We start from the raw sequence: 24309 nt of genomic DNA, 5'->3' as shown, positions 1-24309 counted from the left end.
TCATTGGACTATACGCATCGCAGTCCTTTACATAACATATGATTCTTTATGGCATCGAGGTGTGCAATACATCGCGCCATTCTACATTCTCAAATACCATCAAACGATGCAAAGCAGAGCAGGTCATTGCACCCCTAATTTTAATACAGCAAGGATACACTTGTGTATGCCAGCGCTCAAATAGGTGAGCCATAATAGACGTGTCAATCTATGTGTTATGATGAAGCACAAATCTAGATTCCCAGTTGCTGTTTAGTGTACGGACGTACGATAAAAAGCAAGCTCGAGTATCAAGTATTTGCGGAATACGAGTAATTTTACGTAGTAGAAGATTCGGCGTATCTAAGTTATCATCACAGTTGTGACGGAATCAGTGATCTGCTCTCCATATGTTGTGAGTCCACATGGCCAATGTATCTGTGCTTGATGGAGATGATCGGGCGTACAGCAGTGAACTACGTAGTAAACTGTTTGCCTACAAGTCGAGTGCCATGATGTTATTTGTCATTCTGTTGCGGCACTTGACTTCAGTTTGCCCGAGTTCTCGGTTTAGAAATGAATGAACTAAGCTGAAAGTCTAGTTGATCTTCTATGAGTGTCTCCGTGCACACCGCGAGATCAGGCTAACCAGTGCTCGAAACTCTCAACCAACCGTGTTCGCTCACTCGCCCCTGTGAATATAGAGGCGATCGGTCGCTGTGCTAGTTCCGTCAATTGGGTGCGGTCCAACCCGAAGTGTACAGCCGCTAGATAATATTCCTGAGAGAGCGGACTACAGAAGATGCCCACGTCGTCTGTCTGGTGGTTATCAGTTGGAACATATTGAATTGGGAGTGTGTACTCACACAAAGAGCTACAGGAACATTAGTGTGCCGCCAGAACCCAAAATGGTGGTCAGAGAAGGTCCCAGGGATAAGCTTAGCGTGGACATTGCAGCTCATGCAGAGCTCAACGCCTATGTGTTCCCTCTTGATGCGTTCTTGGAAAGAGGAGTTGACGTGGATGACATGTCCAAGTCGGTCAGGTTGCCAGGACAGCAGCGTATTGAGCTCGTCGTCCGTTCCAGACTGCGCAATCTCTGCAAAGTGCAATGTGATTTTCAGTCCTGCTGCTTTTATCCGGGTGAACGCATCCGTGTACAGGCTAACGTCTCCTTTTGCGGGATTGCCACAGAGGTCGACACCCACGACGCCCTCGCTTCGGTATTTGAGCGCAAGGTCGACTACCTGTTGTGCTTCGGTAGCTGTGTTTCGCCGGTCTATGGATAGAATCAGGAACGCTCTCATGGTGTTGCCAACCTGGTCATTGTGATTACGCAGAACGTCGAGAATGGTTTTGACATAATCGTCTTCCGTTATGCCGCGATTTGGAATTGCCCTGGGCGTTGTTCGAAGCTCGACATAGACCACGCCATCTGCCTGGAAGTCTTCTAGCACTCTCTTTGTCGAGAATCTGCTAGATCGTCAGGCAAATGATCATCTCATGCGACGACAGAGGTCTGTTCGTCGCGCCTGGGCCTCGGCAAGACGGTCGATCCGTGCACCGGCCATGATATGGTCTTTACGTACTCTATACTGGGAAGGTCGTCACAAAGTTTGTAAATGTATGACGAGAACAGTGGGAAGAATCTAGGGTTCTTGTCAGCATCTTGAGTGCTACCAGCACGACGTTTCCGACAGCGGAGCGCTTCCGTAATGCCAAAGATGACCCGGCTGCACGTGCTCGTGACTTTGTGGTTTCCAAGATGGACAGGCTTCTCCTGGACACAATCGGAGAATTATAAATTACGCTTGGGCAACAGGCCCAATGACAGGTCGACGTGCGCGCGCTTACGGCACATCCAACGGAGAGTAACGATCCATGGGAACAACGGAAAGACTAGAGCCTACGTTTGAACATCGTAGTCGACCTTGTCAGGAGGGATGGCTACAAGAGGGTCGTCGAGCTGCAGCTCCGGATCGTGCTGGCGGCGCGTCTCCCAGATGTCGTGGAGACAAGCGCGACTGATGCTTCCCGTCAAATGGGCATGGAGCTTGGTCAAGTTAGCCGAGCAGTGGTGTATTGAAGCCCATGCACGCTACTTGGCGCTCGCGGACGGGGGCAGCCACGTACTTCGATCTTGGGCAGACGGCGGGCAAAGGACAGATCCACGGGCGCTGCGTTTGCCATGGTGCCGACAGTGGCAGCGCGCTGGCGTCGGACGCAGCCGTTGCGTGAAAGGCGCGGCAAGGCGACGGCCACGGCTCAATCGACGCTCGGCCCTGCACGGCGCTAGGTGGCCAGGGGCTAGCGCGCTTCGAGAAGGGGAGGAGCGACCAAGGAGATTGCAACTGACGAAGAAGGCGCGAGGTCGCCAGCGCCTCCTCTCTGCCTCCTCCGTGCTTCTGCAGCCGTCTTCTAGAAAGCCGCACCCCGCGTTGCGAGCCCGCTGTCTGCCTCCTCGTTGTGCCCGTCTGCGTGCGTGAATTGCGCTGCCTCCCGCTCGGCATCCACAGGACGCTTCTCGGCTAGCCTGCGCCCAGCTCTCCAGGCCGCCCCGTACCCAGATCCTCGTCTCCAGCACCTCTGCCGCAGCCCTCACCCACCAGACCACCGCAACCGCCATCCGCAGCCTGCGCCGCCCCGAAGCGCGAGCCATTGCTGCCTCTCCGCGCGCCTCTGTTGCTCTCCAGCTTCTCTGCGAGCCTCTGCATTGCGTGCGTGCCGGCTGTGCGCTAGCTGCGAGGCCCCTGGATCCCGCCCACCTCGCCCGCGACCCCTACCTGCGACGACGCCCCCTTCCACTGCACCTCACGCCCCCAGAGCATGGCCGATATGAGTGCCGAATCCATCCAGCAGAAGATCCAGATCGCCCGCCGCGATGCCGAGGCGCTCAAGGACAGAATAAAACGGAAGAAGGACGAGCTTGCTGACACCACCCGTACGTGCCCACTTCCTCCGCTGCGTCGCAGCCGTCGCAGCGCGAGCTAACCTCCCAATGCAGTCCGTGATGTTGCCAAGCAGCGCGTCGAGGCTCTGCCGCGTCTCTCGATGAAGACCAAGCGCACCCTCAAGGGCCATCTGGCCAAGATCTACGCCATGCACTGGTCGACGGACCGCCGACATCTCGTGTCCGCCTCGCAGGACGGCAAGCTCATCATCTGGGACGCCTACACCACAAACAAGGTCCACGCCATCCCCCTGAGGTCATCGTGGGTCATGACCTGCGCCTACTCGCCCTCTGGGAACTACGTCGCATGCGGAGGGTTGGACAACATCTGCTCCATCTACAACCTGTCGGCCCGGGAAGGCCCCACCCGCGTTGCCCGAGAGCTGTCCGGCCACTCGGGATACCTGTCCTGCTGCCGATTTATCAGCGACAAGCGCATCCTCACATCCTCTGGCGACATGACCTGCGTGCTTTGGGATCTGGAGACTGGCTCCAAGGTGCACGAGTTTGCCGATCACTTGGGCGATGTTATGAGCTTGAGCATAAACCCGCTCGACCACAACCAGTTCGTCTCTGGTGCTTGCGATGCTTTCGCCAAGCTGTGGGACATTCGCCAGCAGAAGTGCGTCCAGACTTTTGCCGCCCACGACTCCGATATTAACGCCATTCAATTCTTCCCCAACGGCAACGCTTTCGGTACCGGCTCTGACGACGCTTCGTGCCGTCTGTTTGATATCCGTGCAGACCGCGAACTGCAGGCCTACACTGTACGCATGCCCTCGGTTGTTCGCTTACCACTTGCTAATATGTCAGCAGATCCCCGAGCCTGTCTGCGGTATCACATCGGTCGCGTTCTCCGTGTCCGGTCGCTTGCTGTTCGCTGGTTACGATGATTTCGAGTGCAAGGTGGGTATCCACTTGTCCCTCGTTACACGACATATCTGACAAAAGCATAGGTGTGGGACGTTCTCCGCGGCGAGCGAGTAGGCACACTACAAGGTCACGACAACCGAGTCAGCTGTCTCGGCGTGAGCAACGATGCCCTGAGTCTTTGCACTGGTTCATGGGATTCGATGGTATGTTTCGTATGCTGCAATTTCCATCCTGCTTGACTAACACACACGCAGCTCCGCATCTGGGCATAATCGACCCATCCCGGCATACCATGCAACATATGAACAATGTGCGACGATGCAAGTCTGAACGAAGAGTGCCCTGACTTTGCTTTAATTACTGGCGAACGACAAAACCTTACATGCTTTCACACCATACCCCTTCCTACCTCGACCTTTCTTCGGCGCCTATAAGCGTCGAATCCCGCTCGACATAATAACCACCCTACCGCAATCGTGTTATCTGAAGGATACGAGGTGCTTGGAATTTTTTTTGTTGTCATTTCTCCCTCATACCACCTCTTCTTTTCCTTTTGACAAAACGAGCCATGCTCGCGTTGTTCGTTACCTCCGGAACGGCTGTTTCGCGAACAAGTGAATAGTAGTACTCGCGTCTTCTGCTATTCGCCTTTCTACCCAGCTGACCTTACCCCGGATAAATCTTTTGTGTTCGTGTTCGGTACTCAAAAAGCACCAATCACCACTGTTTTGCACCCCAAGGGAGAAGGCGGCTTGCAAGACGGGCGAAATCTGTATGTTTTTCTTTTTTCGAATTATGGGCGATGCAGGGAATTGGGTCCAGACGCCTGATGGGGATAGCGGGGCAGAGTGGAGAGGCGGTGGATGTAGCGGAGTTTTTCTTTTCTTGTATGATGGATCTGCGAGGCGGCGGCGGGCATCTTGGCGTGATAAGATATGATACTAGTTCCACATACCTCTTCTACCTGTATCTTTATGTGCAAGTGTTGTGCTGTATGCCGGTCTTTTGTTGCACGAGATTGGCAACGTGGATAGTTCTTGTCTCATTCAGGTACCGTACTGTCCTTGACTTGTGCGCTCTGTGCCAACGTAGTAGCGAATAAGTCAACAGATTACACACGATATGCAGGCTCACGTCGCCCTTACGCTGGATGAAGCATGTCAACCGACGACCGCTCACCCAATCTGACATATCCATATTACAGCGGGTATACCACCAAAACCAATGAGACAATCGACCCAACGCACAACCCAGAACCGCATAGTGGAACCTGTCTTTACACGCTCTGCGAGTCACACAACATTTTACTAGTGGTTATACTTTGCGATCCTACCGTAATCTCTTGCGCGCGTGAGCGTTGCAGTGCAGTACAGTGCTCACTTGCTACTTCGTACCCGGCTGTAACATAAACGCATATAATCTAGGACTTCACATGGCACGGTCGGAATATCTCCTACGCGTCACACGATCGCAAATCCCGCCCGCCATGATCCTCCCGCTCCTCTTCTTTGCATCCATACTATCAGCATCCGCCGTCACCGTGGCGGCATCCCTCACACCACCGGTCCCCATCCGGGAGTGCTTCACACAAAGTAACAAAACTGTGGTCTCGCTCATCTCTCCTTTCGCCACCCTCATCGAGTCCGAACCCCCGCACAACGTTCCGCCCTTCCACGACAACCAGTTCGGAACACACCTGCGCCGAACCATCTCGGGTGTCTGTCTGGAGCTCCTGACCCTAAACAACGACGTCTTCTTCCCGATTGCCGTGGACGGCGCCGGCCTTGCGCACACAGCGATGGGCATTGCGGAGAAGTGTGGTGGACTGGGATGGGGGTACTATACCGATCGCAGGACTGGAAATACGTTCCATGGGGAGCTATACGCTGTGTTGCAGGAGTGCTCAGAGTGGTATCCCAGGTCGGGCGGCACGAGAGTGATTTGTCCGACAGATACGACAGGGGAGGAGAAACATGATCCGAAACTGCCTTGTCCGGGGGAGGAGGAGTGATGGATGGGGACACGGCGTTGGATAGCGTATAACGCGGCTGTGCCATGCACAGGTAGTACTTTTCACAACAACATTCGCGTTCTGACGCCTCATACCCCATCCACCCTCTCCGCCTCACCTTCATCTTTCCGATCTACCTTTGCCCACTCCAGACTGCTCTCCGCCAACTCCCCCATCACCAGCCCCTGCGCCTTCCACACCGGCTTCACCTCAAACAGCCGATCCATGCGGTCCAGCGGCACGCTCTTCGTCTCGGGCACCAGGAAAAATGTAAATACCACCGCGCACACAGTCACCGCCCCGAAGAAGAAATACATCCCAAACCCATTGCGTCCCATGCCAGCCACCATGTTCGGCGTCACCCGCGCGATGACGAACGTCCATAGCCAGTTGGACATGGAGGCGCCGACTTGCCCGACGTTCCGGGAGGCTTGGCTGAACATCTCTGCGTTGACGACCCAGGGTGTGCCGTTCCAGGAGGTGATGTAGACGCAGGTCCAGAAGTAGATGACCACAATAGTAGCGATGCCTTGGGATGAGAGCGAGGAATTCGTGGTAGAGGAAGAAGGGTTGGAAGCGATGAGTGCGCCGATGACGAACATACAGGCCGCGCCGACGGTGCCGCCGAAGAGGAAGAGCGTGCGGCGCCCCAACTTGTCGATAAGGACAGTTAGCCAGAGGATAGTCATGATACATTTTACAACGCCGAAGAGGCCGGTCATAAGGTCGACGGTTTTGATGGACGTGACGCCCATGGTTTCGAAAATGGTAGGGGAGTAGTAGTTCTAGGCTTTGTCAGATGGAAACGGGTAGACGGGGAGAGGGGAACTCACGATGGCGTTGATTCCCGAGAAATTCTGCAGCACGAACAACATGTGTCCCAGAAAGAGGCGCCAGAGAACCTTGCTGTCGGTTAGGGCGAGGCGGATCGGCTTGAGGAAACCGGACGGCAGGCCCTGGATCTGGAGATCCATCATTTCGATTTCCTCGAGGATGTACATGTCGTCAGGTTGAAGCTTCCGCAGCCAGCAGAGGGTGGCTACGCCCTCTTCGCGTCGGCCACGCGTCCACAGCCAGCGGGGGCTTTCGCGCAGAAAAAGGAGACTGCCGATGAGGACGATGCCTGCAGGGATTAGTTGCACGGCGAAGGGGATAAGCCATTGATTCCGGCCGTAGGGCAGACTTTGTGTCATTCCGTAGTTGATCCAGAAGCCGACCTAGGTACGAAGTCAGCTAAAGTAGAAGATCATTGGGGAGCTGTGTGTTTGTCCATGCGTGAGACATGCACCCAGTTTCCAGAAACCACATACCAAACCGCCAATCTGCCATCCGAGCTCATACGTGCCCACAAGACGGCCACGGATAGCCGGAGGAGCGATCTCCGAGATATAAATCGGTACCTGATCCCCGTAAGCCATACGTCGAAGATCACCATAGCCATCCGACTCACAATCATCGTACACCCTCCAACCCCAAACCCGGAGATCACGCGCCCCGCATACATAGGCCCAATGTTGCCCCCAATAGCCGCAAACGTAATACATGCCCCCACAATGAACATGCTAACGAACGTCCACAACGTGATCCTCCGGCCAAGATAGTACGCCGTCGAATACGCAAAGATGGACCCGAAGAAGGCGCCCGCCTGGAATAGCGAGACAATATTCGCCTGTATCAGACTCGCCTGGCTCGCGCTCATGCTGCTGAGGCCGAACTCATCCTTGAATGACTTGAGCGAGACGGTGGTCCCGATGAAGGAGGTCGTGTAGCCGATCATGCACGAGGCAAAGGATGCTGTTGCGGCGGAGACGTAGACGCGCCAGTTGTAGACCTCCTAGGGGGCTAATCAGACACATCTTCGTAAGGCAGAAGATAATTTCACCTTCGGCGTTGGCCTGTCCTCGATTTTGGCGAGGATGCCCATCTTTCAGAGAGCTTTAGGAAAGCACTTCACGGCACGCCAGACGTAATCCCGGATGGGAATGTTCGCGAGATGGTGAATGGGATGGGAGACAAGATAGTGAATGTATAGTGAATGGATGGTAGAGAAACGCTTCATAAGAACACCGACTCCCCAACCGGACCGTGGCGATGACCCATCGCAGCGGGGCTCCCACACTCTCCGTCCACGCAAAAAAAACTTCCTCTGGGGCCCCAATTCCCCTCAGGCTCCATACGGGGCTCCTCAATGTCGTCAGGGCACCTCTCAAAGCAGCATCCCGACTCCTCGCGCCGTTGTGCAGCTCGGATATCTCTTACTTCCGCTAGAGCATGGCAATATGAACAGCGTGGGCACGCTTGGATGAATCTTCTGCCGCGGATTGATAGGTGCGGCGACGCGCGAGGGCAACGGTGTGGGTCGCGATGGAAGTAATTTTAAGCCGCAAGGCTTGATTGAGTGGTTCCCGTATGGTGGCCCACGTCCGATGCCGCACAGTGATGTAATTCGCTTATGGTGGAAGTTCGAACGTCCGGAAGGGTCCGACGACACTGTTCGATAGTTTATATCCGTGTGGTAAGCAAACGCTTGGTCTTGTGTACAATGCTTATCCAGACGAAACCCAGGTCTCCATACTGCTGTGACCTGCTCGATTGTTGGGTTAAGCCGTCACTTGAACCTCTCCACCACTCTTCGGCCCTCGGCCGAGCATCTCAGTGCGCCAGGAAGAAAGTTGCGCTCGTATGGATTCTTCCAGCGAGGCTCTCCTTCCACAAGAAAAGCTTCACTAGCCAATATTGCGCCTCAGCCGTTGATGTTGAGGCTCTGCTTGCCGCAGCCGCAGCCGAATAGTGCCCGGGTGGCTGCGCAGCCAAGCAAGTGCCCATTGAGCCTTCCAGTCCTTGGATAAAGACATACACGCCAGCGGTGAAAACCGTCGGACTGCCCGGCGATGCGATGCTAGGCAGGCGTAAAGGAGCAACGTGTCCGCTGCTGGGCAGGTTCATCCCGACGACGCACCTCATGCCCGCACAAACGCGACTTCCCCTTCGCGCCCATGGCTTTCTCGCATTGTGTTCACTTCCACGGGCTGCCTCGCTCTCAGTCGATGCGTCGCCCCAAGTATGAGCGCATAACGGTTCGAAACAACGCGCACCAACGCACGCACCTCCATCGCATAGCGCGAGTCGAAATTATATGTACCTCCACACAGGTTCGCCCATCCTGGTCGCCTGACAGCCACGGACGGACCCTTGGTCTGAGAGTAGAAGGAATGGGGTCTGCTCGCCATAGAGGTGGTCTGGGCTGGCGACTTTTGTCACATGTGGTGCCATATGAATCACATCTTATGGGAAGAGAGATCGTCACATGCCATTGGATTCGCGTGGTAAAGGGAAGATACTGTGGAGTAGTATAGGGAGATCACCGAGTAATATGGCAGAACGCAATCACACTCATAGTAGTAGTGTGGTGTATGTGCTCCACAGGAGACTTCGTGACATGTCAAGGACTATTCCAGGTTCGTCACGTATTATAGGGAAACTTTTTCGCGTAGTGCAAGGAACATTGGTCACCTAATACGAGGTACACACCTGCAATAGCAGGACTCGGTCACCCAGTCTGGGACGACAACGAGGAACATGCTCTTGAGGGGAGACGCTGGTGTCGCGCCTGTTGAGTTGAAGGGGCGGGATGATACTCTAGGGGCCAGATGAGACTCTGGTACCGCTCTTTTGGTCTGTCCTCGGAAGTGTGGCAGCTGTCTGTTTCACAACGTTAAGCCACGATGGCTACCTATGGTACACTTGCTCCCTCGAAACGCGCTCTTCAGGCCAGCGCAAGGCAAGTACATCTCTGTGACGACGACGAGTCACATTCAACGGCATATGACCGTCATTGCTCGACCTCGGCGCGAAACCCCAGTCGTGCTCTCAGACGCCTGGTGGACAAGAACAAAATCCCCGAATGAGGGCTTGCTAGCGGACCGGCGGCTAATCCTGGTCCACGTGTCCGTAGAAACGCGTGTACAACTCCGTGCATAAGCGCACTGCTCGTTCGTTTCCCGCGTTGCATGTCCGTTAACTGTCATTTCGTATTGGCGTTAAGCGCCCGAGAGAGAAGGTAGCTGCTGTGCGCTGCGCCATCGCTGTCTTATTGACAATGAGGCTGGTGGTGCTCAGGGCCGGGATATGCTGGCCAGTACAGTGTCCTATTGACACGACAATGCATACAGAGTTGACTAGCCGCTTTGGGAAGCATGTGTGATGGGAATACCAATCGAGTCGTAATGGGCCATGTATAGCAAGGATTGTTGGTGAATCAGCACGATTATAGCCAACTCAAGTGCTCGGAGACTGTGCGTTTGGGACCTTGCTGCGCTGGATAGGCGTGCGTCAGCGGGCCTCACCATGGGCTCGAGGAATGACCTCGGGACCCATTCCTGAACATGACATTTGCTGTTGCTTGCCGAAGTGGAAGAAAAGTGATGCCTCTGTAGCCGTCCGAACGGACCACAGTGCATGTGAAGTACATGGAGTGCTCGCAGCTTAAGATTAGTCCTAGGCATGCTTGACAAGTCCGTACACGCTGCAGTGCCTGTGCCGGGGGCCTGAGTTATTCGAGGCTGGATACGAGCATGATTGCATACACGCACGTGGCGTAGAGTAACCGATCGTACATGGCGGGCCCGTGCTCCCTATTTTTATTGCGGTGGCAGTGTGGGCGGCGACTCAAAGGAGAGGAGTCATCGTCCCGATGCAGGCGGCTTCCAGAAGCAGCAGGCTTCTGGCAAAAGCAGATTTGCGCTGGGGTGGGCACAAATGCGAGCGGCTCGAGGAGCAACCGTGCGGCGAAGGCCCCCTTTTGGCGTGAATCGGGCGACGTGGTCTCCGATGCTCTGGCGATGGACCGGCGAGCGCATGAATGACATGCCTCAGCAAAGGCTCCGCAGCAATGCCGGGCACTGGAGTGGTTGCTGGCGTGCGAGGCGTGACGTGCACGTCTGGCCATGGTGCTGCGCTGAGGCGCGTGTTACAGCAGCCGTTTCGGACGCGCACACGGCGGCGAGGCCACGCAGCGCGCGGCGTGGGATTGGGCGGTCTGGCAGAAACAAAGCGTTGTGTGGCCCGATGTTTCGGCGTCGAGGTGCGTTTCAGGAGGCTGCCCGTGCGGCGGCGGGCATCTTGCAAGGCCCTGTCGCGTGGCCAGCCCTAGCATGGGTGCTGCGGGGAGGCCCTGGCATTGCAACGCCGACTCACCCAGCAGGAACTCGCACCTGTCCTGATCACCGCCGCTCCAACACGCTCAACGCTCGCACCGCCCAATTGCAGCCCTGAGACGCCGCCAAAATAGCAGCCGGCCACCCCTGCCAGCGACCGAGCTCGTCTCTGCCCTACAAGGCCCTCGTGCAGCCGCCTGCCCCGTACACACCCTCACCGTCATCCTACTTATAGAGACGGCCGCCCAGCTGAGGCACCCTTTTCCACTATGACTTCATCTGCCGCCCAGCAAGAATACAACGAACTGTTCCGCGACAAAGACGTAGACACACGCCATCCCGAAGATAGAGACAACGATAGTGACCGCGACGAGCCCACCAAGGAAGAGCACTATTACGAGCACGACGACCCCGCCGACGACACCGACGAAGAGCTCGGTCTCACAGAGCCCTCCGCCATGCGTTCCAATAACTACGTGCTGCCCTCGATCCGCTCCGAGGCCAACACCGGGCCCAAGGGCGTCATTGCCGACGCCGCCGCCTTCGAGAAGGCCAAGAAGCAGGCCCGCCGCTTCACCTGGAAGAAGAACCAGCAGCCCACATCCTACACTGTCACCGCCTACCACGACGAGAAGCTTTCAGACGACGATGAGGAGGACAGCTTCATGAAGCAGTGGCGCGAGGCACGGTTGCGGGAGCTACAGAACGCCGGCCAGCGGATACGGTCTCGCACAACGAGCCCTGCCCGCCGCATATACGGCAACATGCCAGCTGTCGACGGCGAGGGCTTCCTCGAGGCCATCGAGAAGGTCGCCCGCGACACCGTGGTCGTGGTCTTCATCTACGACCCCACAGTATGTCCACCTGCTCTCGCAGCATCCCACAAGCCACTAACAGAAACCAGTCTGAGATCTCCGCCATGATGGAGGAGCAGATGCGCGAAGTAGCAAGACGCAACGACACCACCCGCTTCGTCAAGCTCCACTATGAGGACGCTGAGATGGAAGTCGCCGGCGTACCCGCCGTCATTGCCTACAGGAACGCCGACAAGTTTGCCGGCCTGGTGCCGCTGATGGATGAGTTCCCCGAGGACTCTGAACTCACAGCCGTGAGCATAGAAACAATCTTCAGGCGGTGAGTTTTACCCTACTGCACCGTCCATGTGGCGTTGGTGGCACAGCATCAAAGTGAAACAGACCTGTCAGCTGACTCAACACCCGCAGCCATCGCATTCTAAATTAAAACAATCGGCCCGCACTCACAGGAAGCTGTGCTTCCGGCCACTCTACGTTCTGTTCGACTCTACGCCATGCCTTCGCACCTCCCTCGAGCGTGCATTGCATGGCTAGCGTTCCTGCTCGTCGGCTTCCGCGAGCAGATTTAGGCCGCCGCCGCCGCACCCACCACGTTTCAGCTCGCAGCGCTGGAATGTCCGGGCACGCCCGCAGCCACGCACGACTCCGGCTCCGCGAAACATGACCATGACTGTCACCTACCTCATATCCCTCGTGTCTCGCACTCGCGCCCACAGCGGACTTGCAACATGCAGACACATCTCGTTATCTCTTTTGTCATCTCTCTGTACTACTATACGGTATGGCTTGCGCACAGTCGCACGCTAACGACTCTGATCATGCCCCGATATTCTGCTTCTGCGCCGGCGTTCTATCTAGACATGTTTCTTCTCGGGAGGAATTTGTGACTGTTGTTTCGAACCGCACAGCAGGTGGCGTTTTCCTTTTTGTTCGACTGGCCTGGGCGGATGCTCTCCTATTGAGTGAGCGAGCGAACTGCACACAAATGTGCACCTATATACATTACTTAATACCCCGATATGGAAATGTTAACAATATTGCTGTTCGGTGGAACGGCAGACGAAATTGATGCAACATAGTTGTCCAATTGCAATCGTAAATGTGATGTTGGAACTGTTTGCTTTCTCCAAACTCTATCGACTGTCTTCGTCGCTTCGTCCATCTGTTCTCTGACCAGGTCTTGCTTCCTTTCTGGCAAGTCTGCTTTCCTGCAAGCCTGCTTCCTTGGCGACCCGGCAAGCAAACATACCGCCCCACACCCACCAACCGCCTCACGCCACTGCGTCGCCGTCGTGTATTTTCCTGATCGAAATCGATCGTGTGCGGCACAGCGTCTCGTGGAAGTGGAGCGACTGACATCAGCACGGCAGGCAGGCAGATCTGTTTCCGCATCGACGAGGATGCGCGGGCGCCACCTTGTTTCAGCGTCGTAGGGCTAAGCCTAGGGATCGACACGTTCCGTACGGCAGGGTTTACTGCACTTTACTTCGTACACAGCGGGGAGGCAGTGAGCAACATGGTAGACAGCCAATACATTTCTTTTGCCTGGAGAAACGGAACGGAAGCCCCGGTGGTTGAGTGGTGCATGGCGCATGTTTCACCTCTTCACGGCAAGATTGAACGAATTGGGACGGTGGTAGACGCCAGGCCCCCATGTATCTGCATGTACGCAGTGAGATGTATATCCCCTCCGCGCCGCTACGTTGCGTTTTGTTTGCGGGCTCGGAGTCCGGGCAGGCACGTGGCGGGGGCGTAACAGTAAGCCGCGTCGCATTGCATTGCATCTCCATACTTGGAGTGTGCGTACACTGTACGCCTGTGCTCGCGACTGGGGACAGAGGAGGTGGTGAGATGGTGGTGCGTCAGCGCAGGCGATTGGACAGGGCGTGGTGCGATGCGATGTTTCACGAAACACGGGCGGTTGGGGCTAGGGCGGTGGCGGCGCAGATGCGGAGCGAGAAGATCTGGGTTGGATCTGGTCTCGGTTCCGGGGGGGTGCTTGTTGGCCGTGGTGAGGTGAGCGGTCGTTCTGTGTTGTTCTGTAACAGGTGGACGTCTTGGGCTGCGGGGAGATCGCTTGGTAAAGGGAGGGATATGCTTGGGGCAGATTCATGCTGTGTGGTGAATCTGCCTATCGGCCGCGCACGGCGGGTGGTCTTTGTGCAGTGATTATCGTTTGAGGCAGTCAGGAGTCTCGTATGCCGTTGTTGCACCTACCTGTCGCTGGTTGTTCGAAACGCATGGGACGAGCTGTAGCGGTCCGCGAGTGATCGGCTGGTGCAAGAGCCGCGGTGAGTGGCTTACGCGAAACAATTGCTATGCTTTGAACCATGCAATACCCATGAGAAGGTCGTCGTCATGCCCCATCTTGCCTGAGGTTTCAGCAGCCCATCGGTGCCCTTGCGCTGTATGCTGCTCACATTGTTTCTCAAAGGTAAGAACTCGAAAACCCATGATTTGCTAGCTGATGATAGGCTTGTGTTTGACGGCCTGGTGTCTGAGGCTGCAGGATCGTCTGCTTCCACGACCGTGGATGTGAATGAGCTCAGGCCAAATGCGGAGCTGTCGTCGACACTGTCAACAATTGCGGACTTTATGAGCTCGAAATGTCAGGGACCTGTCAGAGTTGACAGATTTGGGTTCTCTATACAGTAAGGCTTTGGGTGGGGTCGTCGTTTCCCAAACATAAGGTCACATTTCACGTGACAATAGACCGACCTCGGATCGCAACTTCCAGCCATATTGACTTCGACTCTAATACTACACCACAACGAAACCTCGTCAGGTATTCTTTCAAGATCGGTTCGGCCTGCCTCTACAGGTCTACTCTCTTTCATGAAGGTGCAGCTGCTACCAAACACCAACGAACGGTTCTACGGGTCCTGCTTAGATGACATATATCGGATCACCTTATTCACTTAATTGTAGGGAAAATTGTATCAGCTGGCACCCATGAGCCTTGAAGAAGTCTCTGTACAAGATCTTTCTGTACATGTTTGCAATATTGCTGATTTTACTATGTGCGTTTAATGGTTTCCGATCAAGTGGTATCGGAGGACGCAAGGTGGTGAAGCCAGACCCTGTACCAAGTGTCTCCTGTGGAATAAGCCCTCCAATCAACAGCTTGACGGCTTGGTAGCTTGACAGCGAGTTGTCAAGCTTTATGAAAATCCGTTACCAGGTTGCTCAAATGTCTCTCAAGATCTTTCCAGAAAATCTGATGATCGTACGGATTATCTAGGTTCAAGGGTCGCAAGACGTCTGCAACATTTCGACGGAACGCCGATGGACGGCCAGGAAACGCGCCGCTTCCTTAGCCAATACAGCTCGACGATTGGTTCTTACCGGCAGAGGCTTAAGGAAGACCTAAAATATTTCAAACACACGCAAATGAAGCTACCACCAAAAACATCTTCGCGACCAGACTTCTTGGTTGTTCCTGGCCCTGGAGAACCCTCTTGGCTCAACATATTGGGTGGTGTTGATCTTGTTGGTGTCCGTTCTACGGAGTCGTATGACAGAGGAGCAACCAAAATCCAGATACGAGCAAAAAATCCGTTGGTGCCACATGCGAGTCGAAACGGAAGACGTAGAAATGGAGAGTCCGACCGTCACATGGCGCATTCGCTGATTGTTCGCCAACTTGCAGCTATGAAAGGCATGAACCACGCACGCTTCTTAAATATTCTGCATTGGGGCAGAAATCGATTCACTCCTCTTCGAATCATGAAAGGTGGAGACATCCATGGCGTCTCGCCTCCTAAGTATTACTTTCGCAACGAGTTCAGTTCCGCCAATGAGTGCAGCATCGACAACGACACAGGCGATCAAACCAAGAGCCTCAGCAACTGCCATGAATTTCTCGATGACGATGTAGATCCTGTGCTTAGAAAAATTGGGTTACTCTATTCGGGAAATGGATAATGAAGAGGATTGGGAACCTAATGGCATGGCTCCCTTCGTCTATTATCTCACGGAGCAATTCTTCTCATACAAGACGATCAAGCGAACAAACCGCCTCTGGTGACAGCACCGCAGTGTGGTATGAAAACTATTTGGGCGCCTGAAGAATTCGCTCGTAACGAAAGCTTGGGCTGATGAAAGCTGCTTTGCCAGATGCAGTCCCAAGAACTCATATGGATACTATAAGCGGAAAGAGATGTTTGCTCTCCAAAATGATCTATGTCATGCAGTCTGTGACGACAAGACAGAGTAGCGGGCTGAAGGTCTTTACGATCTGGACAATATGAAGAGTCTTGGGGCCGAAGCGGCTCCGTGGAGCCTGAATAAGACAAACATTCTCAAAGTCTCACACGCTGCTTACATGGAGCACGGTGCAGGAGCCTTGATACCAGGCTTTTTGAACCTCAACTCTTTCGATGTCGTCTATGAAGACATCGTTCCGACGCTTCCTGTTTGTCGAAGTGAGCTCAGCACCGTCTCGCCTTCCAATGAGTATCACAAAGGGGCTGCCACGTACCCATGTACTTGCGGTGACAAATGCGGCAATGAGACTCTGGCATTCATGAAAGCCGCACCGGCAGGCGGCCGTGGACAACCACAAGAACTCTGCTATTAATATGGGTCTCGTGCTTGTTTTCTGGTGGTCTGCCATTTGGACCAAAAAGCATAGTGTCGACTTCAGCCATGTCAGCTCCGTGGTAAGGAAAGGCGGTTACCATCCATACGAGCATTGGTAGAAACACGATTGCGACAAGGGAAAGAATTGGAGGGCATGTGGCATGCCTTGTGGTGACTATGGTTGGGAAAAGTGTCCAAGTAAAGTCTAGCTTGATTCATCACTTTGTAGCCGCCTTGCTGTTTACACTATGTAAGTACTCTACCTCGTGTTGATTTACTCTTTCTTGACTGAAATGAGGTTCTCGAACTTGGTGTGATGGATATCACAGAAACGAGGTTCTTGCATTCGATGTGATAGAGGTCACGTTAGCGTCCAAACTGATACTAAGTTGTCCCCCGCAACCTTTTCATCGTTCGCCCCTATTCTTAATAATATGTCAAGTCCAGTCTAGCTAGTCTTGATAAGCCATTTGATCTCACAGTGACGAAATTGTGAAGGTGGAAGTTGTGGAATTCGCAGTTTGCTGTAATGAATCTGAACTGGCCATGAGTGACCCGTGGCAACCCTATCATAGATTGCCTCTACACAGCAAAAGGCCAGCGTCGCAGCTCAACCATTAGTGAGGGCTCCTTCCTTGGGAGCTGCGAAGCTCTGTATTGCTATTGTTGCCTAGGCACTCACCTTCACTGTTGCCGTTCACCGTTGGCCAGCCACCTCGATAGCGGCCAGTGAATCACGGCATAATAGCCTCACGAACACAATATCAGCGACTATAGCTTCTCGTCGCCCATAAATTGCGTTTTCAACCGTCCCCTCTTCTTCCTTTTTCAACTAATTGCCATTCTCGCAAAATGGCCTCCAACGCTCCCACATTCTCTTTCTTTACGGGAGAGACCTGGTCTCTCCTGTACGCCGACTTGCAGAAGCAAGTCAACCAGCTCTCCACCGACGTTCGGGTCAGTTGGAATACTCTTTCATGTTCCGCGTTGTGGCTAACGTCTGTACTTAGAGACGCTTCAGGCGGAGCGCGAGGTGGCCCGTGCCACCAACGACACGCTGATCCGGGCAGGCGCGGCGGCTGAGACCGCCAAGGCCAAGGCGGAACGGAAGCTTGTTGTTTCGGAGCGGTTCTTCAAGAGCATGCACGAACACCACCGCGCCTGCCCCGGCAGCATGGAGACCACCGACCATGCCTGGGAGTATGGCCTGCAGATCCAGAACGAGAACACCCGCCTCGGGGAGGAGGTCAAGCAGCTCAAGGACGACCGGACCCGCCTCGAAAACGACCTAGCCGACAAGGCCAAAGAATCCGAGGCCAAAGAGCAAGAAGCCGCGACTCTGAAGCGTCGCAACGATGAGCTCACCAGGCATCGCGACGAGCTCAAAGCCAAGCTCGACCAGGAGACCAAGGACGCCGCCGACATCCGCACCAACCTGGACACTGCGTACGCCGATCTCCAGCACAGGATCGATGAGCATAACAAGCTGCGCAAGCAGAAAGACGACACCGACGCCGACTTACTTGACGCGAAACTACAGCTCCAAGATGCGCTCGAACACTACCAGCACTCTCAGGCGCGCATTGAGGAGCTTGAGTCGCAGAAGTCCGCCATCGAAGCGCTCGAGCGCGAGACTGCGACGCTCCAGGCCGACATGGACGGTATGCAAGAGAAGCTCAACGATCACGATCGCACCGTCCTCGTCAAAGACGCCCGCATCGCATACCTTGAGACCCAAGTCCAGAAGGCCCTCGAAGCAGCAGCTCGTGCCCAGGACGAACAGAACAAAGCAGATGCCGCCGTCGACCCCACCACTGCAGAGCCGACCTCCGTCACCACCGGTGGGAGCCTAGAGGACGAGCTCAACGATATCGACGAGGAACTTGACACCGAAGCCGCATCTCAGCTTGACTTCAGCCTCGAACTCGTCGCCGCTTTCACTGCTGTTGAGATTGCGCCTGTCGATGAGTCCACTACGACTTCTTCAACACAGACAGCTGTGTCGTCTGCTCAAGGCGTTACGTCCTTCACCCAGACAGACGTCTCTACAGCCGGCGAGATCATCCCCGTCGAGCCCTCAGCGACGCTGTCGGAATCCGACATTCGCGTACTTTGGAAGTCCAGGATCGAGCCCGCACTTAGGAACCTATCTACGCCTTCCTCAAGCAGTATCGACTTGCGCTTCATCATCGAGGCTGTGCAAGATCTGACAGGTTCCGCGCTCACGACAACATCCACCCAAACAGAGGCAGTTGAAGAGAAGGAACCACAGCTCAGCTTCTCCCTCGAGACGGTCACTCACATTGCGCCGGCCGCATTTTCGCTCGAATCATCCGCGACGCAGACAGAAGCTCCGAAGCTGGCGCACGCCGGTACCTCTACTTTCTTCGATCAGCCGCCAGTCGTTTACGAAGAGCGGCACACACAGACTGACACTCCGGAACCTGTCGTTCACGAAGAGCGTCACACCCAGACGGACACTCCGCAGCTTACGCAGACCGGCACCTCCACTGTCCTCGACCAGCCGCCTGTCTTCCAAGAAGACCGCCACACACAGACCGACATACAGGCTCCGCCGACGGGTGTCTACGCTCCCAAGAAGCGCAGTTTCTTCAGCCTCTCTACGGCACTCGCCATCTTCTTTGCTCTACTAGCCATCCTCTACTACACTGAGCTTGAGTCATGGAAGAACAGCAGCAACCGCGCTGGCGTCAACCGTCTGTACAACTCTATGGGTTACCAGCGTCGCGGTCGGCACCTTTTCGGAACCATCCCAGTCTGCTATGAGCGGGGAGAGACGTGGCTGACCGAGGCCCTCTGCCAGCAATTCGCAGCCGGCATTCAGAAGATCGAGGCCCAGATCGGTATCGAGTACCCTTCGCGCTGGTAGTAACGGCGCAAGACCCCTCTGCCGTGCGTTCTCCCAAGGCAGACCGCACAAAGGCGGCCACTCTGGCGTTTTATCCTACGAAAGCATGGCGTTTTTCTTTACCAAACTCAGATTTCGGCGTTTATGGTATGGCCTGGGCGCTTTGTTACGATACCCCAGATACCCACTTTTCTCTTTCACGATTACATGCCTTTTCCGATACCCTACCTGTTGTCCTTTGAAGGCCTCGCGACTGGCATTGCAAAGCTACCTGCTTCCTGGTCACGGCGTTGGATGGACAACCTTTACTTTTTCTGATGGAGGATAGTCCCTGTGGACCTCCGCAGCCACTGTCATTGTCTTTTCAATGGCTCTGTTTTGTTTCTGATGTATCGTCTCTACATAGAACCCTTGGCTGCTTATTCCGCCTGGGCGTCCCTCTGGGACTGAAGTTCAATGCAAGTCTTGAAAACCTGAAATACGCTTCTGTGACGTGAAACGCCATTGGGCAGCTCCTCTGCGGAGCTCCCTTGTATGCTTGGGGAGCTTCCTGTACGTATATGGCTAGTTCTGCGCTTAGACCTGGCAATATCTCTATATATGGAGCGTGGGAGCTCTCTCCTACACTCCAGTGATAATACTATAGATCACCCTGAACTGCTTGCCAAGCTCCCTCCAACAGCTTCTTGAGTTATCCTTTGTGCATGTTCCTCATGACAGCGATGGCGCCCCGCGATTAGCATTGGAATTATGAAGATCATCTGCACAGGGCGATTGAACATGATGGCCTTGAAACACCGACATCGACCCCGAGTCGCTCATCGCAGTGCACAGCCGCGCTTATCAAACACGGCGCGCGAAGCCGCGATGATGATTGTCGGTTTTCAGACCAGAATAGTACACCTTGCGAGGGGAGGATCGTAAGATGATGATGCTGCCCACACACGGAGCACTCGGAAGGTCCTGGAGCGTCTCAAACACGCTACAATTCCCATGGGCTGATCTGACGATGCCAGTATACGCTCCCTACACAGTGGTTGGTGAGCCACAGTTGTCGGATCGATAGTGTGGTACGGGCGAGCAGGGGTGAGGCATTGCACGGGGTAGCCACAGTTTGGATGTACGCGGTGGGCAGTGAGATGCTGCGGAGGAGGCTCCGGATGACTCCGCCCGCCGGGCTGCGAGAACGCCATTGGCGGTGCAGATGCTGGTGGATTCAGCCACGCGTCCGGTCTGCAAGATATACTGTATCCGTTGCAGTATGATTGTCAAGTCGCACCGTACGTAGATCCTCCAGGCACGCTACGGGCGCAGAGTACAGGCCAGCGATCCAGAACGCTCCCTGGTAGGTATTATTGGGCAAGCGAGACATGTCTACGGTAGAAGGCAAGTGCCAGCGAAGCTTGTTCCGTCCGCGCTGCTTGAAAAAGGCTCGTGGGCCAACGTTTGGGAGACGTTTGCGACTTGGCCGCCCTGTGACAGATAGCCCCCAATTGCACTCGCTCGACGTGTGGCTGCTACAGCGAGTGGGCAGGGCGCTCCCGGAACCCAAGACCGCCAACCCGCGTATCGACCCTGTCTACAAGGACGCCAAAAAATCATCCCCCAAGATCCAATTGCCAGATAAACTGCGGTAGGCTTCTACTTTGCCCTCACCGAGTCTGTCTCTGGCATCCCCAGACGCCGAAGCGCACGACCCTTCCGATCTCCACAGGGAGCCGACACATTTTCCTTCGTTGCTTGCGACCAGCGGCCCAGTGCTACAGTTGCCGTTTGCGGACACGCTCCCGCAAAACTCCTGACCCGCTTGGACGGGCCCAGAAGCCTGAGCCTGTGCCGCATCTCAGCTAGAGTGTGACGCCCTGCTGGACCCCAGACCGCGCCAACGCGGATCACCGTGTCTTAAGCCTGCGACTCCCTCTCGCACGGCCTGGGCTCCCGACTTCCAACTCAGCTACGACGCCGCAACGAAAACTTCACTCGGAGAAACGCCCCGGCCAGACCAGGACCCCAGGGCCCGGACGCAGCTGCGGGGTGAGATAGGCCAGCATCCCCGCGAACTCAGGGTCCAGCGCTAGCACGCCATTGGCTCGTGCCTGGCAAACATCACCATGGCTGCCCTCGATGCTGGCAAGCCTCTCCTCCTGGACTACGACTCGCACTCTCCGTGCCCTCTTGACAGAAACGCGAAAGTGGGGTCGTTGCGCGCGCTGGAGGACGGCGAGGACGAGTTCGAGAGCGCAGAATCGAGGCCTCTGGGGGGTGTCATTGAGAGGCTGTTGATGGCAGTGCGGCGACGCAATGTTGGGTTTGGGAAAGAGGAGCCGTTCGACAGGGTGCGGTTTCCGCCCGCGGGGAAGGAGAAGAGTGTGCGGAGGGAGTGGAGGGTGAGGAGATGTGGAATTAAGACCGTGCTGGGGCTGCCGCTGCTCGTAATTGTCTTTTTGTAAGTGCCCGTTCCGCAGCTTCCGGGGGACTTGGCATATCTTCCCAATCTTGCAACTTGCCTGGGACGTGTGTATGAGGGATTGGGCTAACGCGAACAGTGGCATCGTTCACATCTCCAATGTTCTCATGAGCTTGGTGAACCTCGTCAGAGATGACGCTGTCACCTACTCTCGCGACTTCCTACCCCTGGAGCAATATCAAGCAGGGGACTTCACGGGCCTTACTCGCAATGTCAAGCCCATTCATTGCCATTCCCACAACGACTACTGGCGTCGTGTGCCTCTATACGAGGCCCTGCGCTGGGGCTGCACCGGCGTTGAGGCAGACGTCTGGCTCTTTCCCGAGCGCTCTGACAAACTATTCGTCGGCCACAGCACGCGCGACCTCACCATAGACAACACCTTCGGCTCCATGTACGTCGACCCTCTGATGCGGATCGTCGACCAGCAAAACACACCAAACACCCCCTTCGAGACCGTCTCCAAGTCTGGACTCAAAAACGGCGTCTTCGAGATGGACCCCACGCAAACCGTCGTCCTCCTCGTCGACTTCAAAAACGACGGCCACGCCCTCTACCCCGTCGTCTCATCACAACTCGAGCCCCTACGCCAGAAGGGCTACCTGTCATACTACGACGGCCACACCATCGTCCCGGGCCCCATCACCATCGTCGCCACCGGCAACGCCCCCTTCGACCTCGTAACCCGCAATTCCACCCACCGCGACATCTTTTTCGACGCACCCCTCGCCGGGCTCTCCCCCCTCTCCTCACAAACCACGGACCACGCGTCCAAGCGCGCCGGCGGCCAGGGCACCGTCGGCACCACGCCCCTCTCCACCTTCGACCTCACAAACTCGTACTACGCGTCCGTCGACTTTAAGAAGGCGGTCGGGTGGTGCTGGTTCGGGCGGGTGTCGGCGACGCAGAGAGAGCTGATTCGAGCGCAGATAAGAGCAGCGAAGGAACGTGGGCTGAAGAGTAGGTATTGGGGCGCGCCAAAGTGGCCGGTTGGCGTGAGGAACATGGTTTGGAGAGTTCTGGTGGAGGAGAGCGTGGATTATTTGAACGGCGATGATTTGAGGGAGATGACGAGGGGGGACTGGGGGGCGAAGGTGCATGGTAGCTGGGTTGGGTAGAGGGGTTGATGGATGTCATCGTTTTTCGGTGTTTAGGACTGGGTTTGGGATAGGCGATAGAAGTCGCATGAGATACCCGGGTGCGGCGATTTGTTCTTTAGCGTACGGTTTTTGGCTTGGGCCATTTAGAATTCAAAGATATCTAAGGCCCATGTCCTCGAAATGTAAAGCGTTAACCACTAATTCTAGCAAACTGCACCAATACAACGGAAATAGAGCCTTAGTTATAATGCGCAAGTACGGTCAACGTAGGGCACATGGCAGGCGGGGCTGCAGATGCCAAGAACCATGCCTGCCCCACGCTCTCCAGACCACAGATCCCTGCACAACTTTTTTGGCGTCGCATCTTCAGGATTGCAGTTGCACCACAGTAGAATCCCACGACATCACCCACCGCCACCATGCCTCACAAACACAAGCGAAAAGCCGAGCACGATGCGAACAAGTCCGTTCCGCTCTGACGACCTCTGCCTATGAAATTGCTAACACCCCCTAGTTTCGACCTTCCCCCCTCTGTCCGCGCCGCACCTCTCCCCGTAGGCAAAGTCCGCACGACACCCGCGCAAAAGTCAAAGAAGCGCAAAACAACGCACGTCCAAGGTTACGGCACTGATGACACGCCCAAAGCCTTTGCGCGCCTCATGGCCTTTTCCGCGAATCCAAAGCGCCGCTCCGGCCTCGACGACGGCAAGAAGTCCAAGAAACCCAAATCCACGCCCAAACCCACACAGGCCGGCGCTGCCGCAGACACAGAACAGAAACCCGCGCCAAACAGCGAGGCACAGCCCGACGTCGCAGCGCCCGCGCTGAAAATCATGCCCGGAGAAAGCCTATCTGATTTCCGGCAGCGCGTCAACCAGGCGCTGCCGCTGAGCGGGATCAGCAAGAGCGGCAAGAAAACGCCGGGCCTCGGCGACCACAGAGTCACGAAGCACGAGCGGCATCTCAAGCGGCTGCAGGAGGGGTGGCGCAAGGAAGAAGCGCGGATCCGCGAGAAGGAAATGGAGGCCGCTGAGCTCGCCGAGGAGGAGCAGGACGAGCTGGATGCCATGTGGGAGGACAAGACGCAAGACTTGGACGGGCTGACCGCCGGGGCGGGCGGGAAGAAGAAGAAGGCTAGTAAGAGGGGAAAGAAGAGGCGTGTGGTGGGCGAGGTGAATGACAAGGAGGAGGACGAGTGGGAGGCGCTGCGGCGGAAGCGGGAGGAGGGCGACGGGAAGCGCAAGGGGCTGCACGATGTGGTGCAGGAGCCGCCGAGTTTTACAAAGGTGCCGAGGGAGATTTTCAAGGTTAAGGGCGGCGCGAAGGTGAACGTGGGGAATGTGCCGAATAGTGCAGGGAGCTTGAGGAAGAGGGAGGAGCTGGGCGAGGAGAGGCAGGGGATCATTGAGACGTATCGGAGGTTGATGGCGCAGAAGCGGGGGGAGCAGCAGGCCGAGTAGAGAGGGTAGAGGTATTAGGGTTTCGCAGACGAAGCTATTGTGTGAATT

The 24309-nt window shown here is 55.6% G+C and overlaps 11 protein-coding genes across 11 annotated transcripts; 7 read left to right on the top strand and 4 right to left on the bottom strand.

Annotated features, from left to right (window-relative positions):
* Positions 1 to 398: 398 nt before the first annotated feature.
* Positions 399 to 2224, bottom strand: CC84DRAFT_1166756 (Metallo-dependent hydrolase). The gene is made up of 5 exons (XM_018179043.1): positions 2113 to 2224; positions 1890 to 2032; positions 1569 to 1628; positions 846 to 1452; positions 399 to 798 (listed from the first exon to the last, which is right to left on the bottom strand). The coding sequence occupies exons 1-5, from the start codon at positions 2167 to 2169 to the stop codon at positions 619 to 621; spliced, it is 1047 nt and encodes a 348-aa protein (XP_018033341.1). The 5' UTR covers positions 2170 to 2224; the 3' UTR covers positions 399 to 618.
* Positions 2225 to 2635: 411 nt separating this feature from the next.
* On the top strand, positions 2636 to 4339 carry CC84DRAFT_938913 (guanine nucleotide-binding protein, beta subunit). The gene is made up of 5 exons (XM_018187927.1): positions 2636 to 2920; positions 2984 to 3696; positions 3746 to 3835; positions 3886 to 4005; positions 4057 to 4339. The coding sequence occupies exons 1-5, from the start codon at positions 2806 to 2808 to the stop codon at positions 4072 to 4074; spliced, it is 1056 nt and encodes a 351-aa protein (XP_018033340.1). The 5' UTR covers positions 2636 to 2805; the 3' UTR covers positions 4075 to 4339.
* A 615-nt stretch (positions 4340 to 4954) lies between these two features.
* On the top strand, positions 4955 to 5857 carry CC84DRAFT_938872 (uncharacterized protein). The gene has a single exon (XM_018187925.1). The coding sequence runs from the start codon at positions 5235 to 5237 to the stop codon at positions 5811 to 5813; it is 579 nt and encodes a 192-aa protein (XP_018033339.1). The 5' UTR covers positions 4955 to 5234; the 3' UTR covers positions 5814 to 5857.
* CC84DRAFT_938878 (MFS quinate transporter-like protein QutD) lies at positions 5858 to 8001 on the bottom strand. Its single transcript, XM_018187926.1, has 5 exons — positions 7696 to 8001; positions 7264 to 7647; positions 7124 to 7213; positions 6647 to 7030; positions 5858 to 6598 (listed from the first exon to the last, which is right to left on the bottom strand). Exons 1-5 carry the CDS (start codon positions 7735 to 7737, stop codon positions 5903 to 5905), a joined length of 1596 nt encoding a protein of 531 aa, XP_018033338.1. The 5' UTR covers positions 7738 to 8001; the 3' UTR covers positions 5858 to 5902.
* Positions 8002 to 8465: 464 nt separating this feature from the next.
* CC84DRAFT_1178529 (uncharacterized protein) lies at positions 8466 to 9043 on the bottom strand (the record flags this gene model as incomplete). The annotated part of the gene is made up of 2 exons (XM_018180350.1): positions 8466 to 8920; positions 8956 to 9043. The coding sequence occupies 2 exons, from the start codon at positions 9041 to 9043 to the stop codon at positions 8466 to 8468; spliced, it is 543 nt and encodes a 180-aa protein (XP_018033337.1).
* A 2195-nt stretch (positions 9044 to 11238) lies between these two features.
* Positions 11239 to 12211, top strand: CC84DRAFT_1189010 (phosducin; the record flags this gene model as incomplete). The annotated part of the gene is made up of 3 exons (XM_018181026.1): positions 11239 to 11823; positions 11874 to 12103; positions 12193 to 12211. The coding sequence occupies 3 exons, from the start codon at positions 11239 to 11241 to the stop codon at positions 12209 to 12211; spliced, it is 834 nt and encodes a 277-aa protein (XP_018033336.1).
* Positions 12212 to 12728: 517 nt separating this feature from the next.
* Positions 12729 to 13306, bottom strand: CC84DRAFT_938863 (uncharacterized protein). Its single transcript, XM_018187924.1, has one exon. It carries the CDS (start codon positions 13174 to 13176, stop codon positions 12787 to 12789), a length of 390 nt encoding a protein of 129 aa, XP_018033335.1. The 5' UTR covers positions 13177 to 13306; the 3' UTR covers positions 12729 to 12786.
* Positions 13307 to 14754: 1448 nt separating this feature from the next.
* CC84DRAFT_938835 (uncharacterized protein) lies at positions 14755 to 15869 on the top strand. The gene has a single exon (XM_018187923.1). It carries the CDS (start codon positions 15070 to 15072, stop codon positions 15706 to 15708), a length of 639 nt encoding a protein of 212 aa, XP_018033334.1. The 5' UTR covers positions 14755 to 15069; the 3' UTR covers positions 15709 to 15869.
* A 1606-nt stretch (positions 15870 to 17475) lies between these two features.
* On the top strand, positions 17476 to 19697 carry CC84DRAFT_1166749 (uncharacterized protein). Its single transcript, XM_018179042.1, has one exon. The coding sequence runs from the start codon at positions 17507 to 17509 to the stop codon at positions 19253 to 19255; it is 1749 nt and encodes a 582-aa protein (XP_018033333.1). The 5' UTR covers positions 17476 to 17506; the 3' UTR covers positions 19256 to 19697.
* Positions 19698 to 21516: 1819 nt separating this feature from the next.
* On the top strand, positions 21517 to 22819 carry CC84DRAFT_1096648 (uncharacterized protein; the record flags this gene model as incomplete). The annotated part of the gene is made up of 2 exons (XM_018174678.1): positions 21517 to 21680; positions 21781 to 22819. 2 exons carry the CDS (start codon positions 21517 to 21519, stop codon positions 22817 to 22819), a joined length of 1203 nt encoding a protein of 400 aa, XP_018033332.1.
* Positions 22820 to 23195: 376 nt separating this feature from the next.
* Positions 23196 to 24292, top strand: CC84DRAFT_1125037 (uncharacterized protein). Its single transcript, XM_018175709.1, has 2 exons — positions 23196 to 23264; positions 23316 to 24292. The coding sequence occupies exons 1-2, from the start codon at positions 23221 to 23223 to the stop codon at positions 24259 to 24261; spliced, it is 990 nt and encodes a 329-aa protein (XP_018033331.1). The 5' UTR covers positions 23196 to 23220; the 3' UTR covers positions 24262 to 24292.
* Positions 24293 to 24309: the final 17 nt, after the last annotated feature.

This window comes from Paraphaeosphaeria sporulosa (assembly GCF_001642045.1).
Source record: "Paraphaeosphaeria sporulosa strain AP3s5-JAC2a unplaced genomic scaffold CC84scaffold_8, whole genome shotgun sequence".
Lineage (NCBI taxonomy): Eukaryota > Fungi > Ascomycota > Dothideomycetes > Pleosporales > Didymosphaeriaceae > Paraphaeosphaeria > Paraphaeosphaeria sporulosa.
Note: the sequence above shows the minus strand (reverse complement) of the source record. Positions and strands in the feature narration are given on the sequence as shown.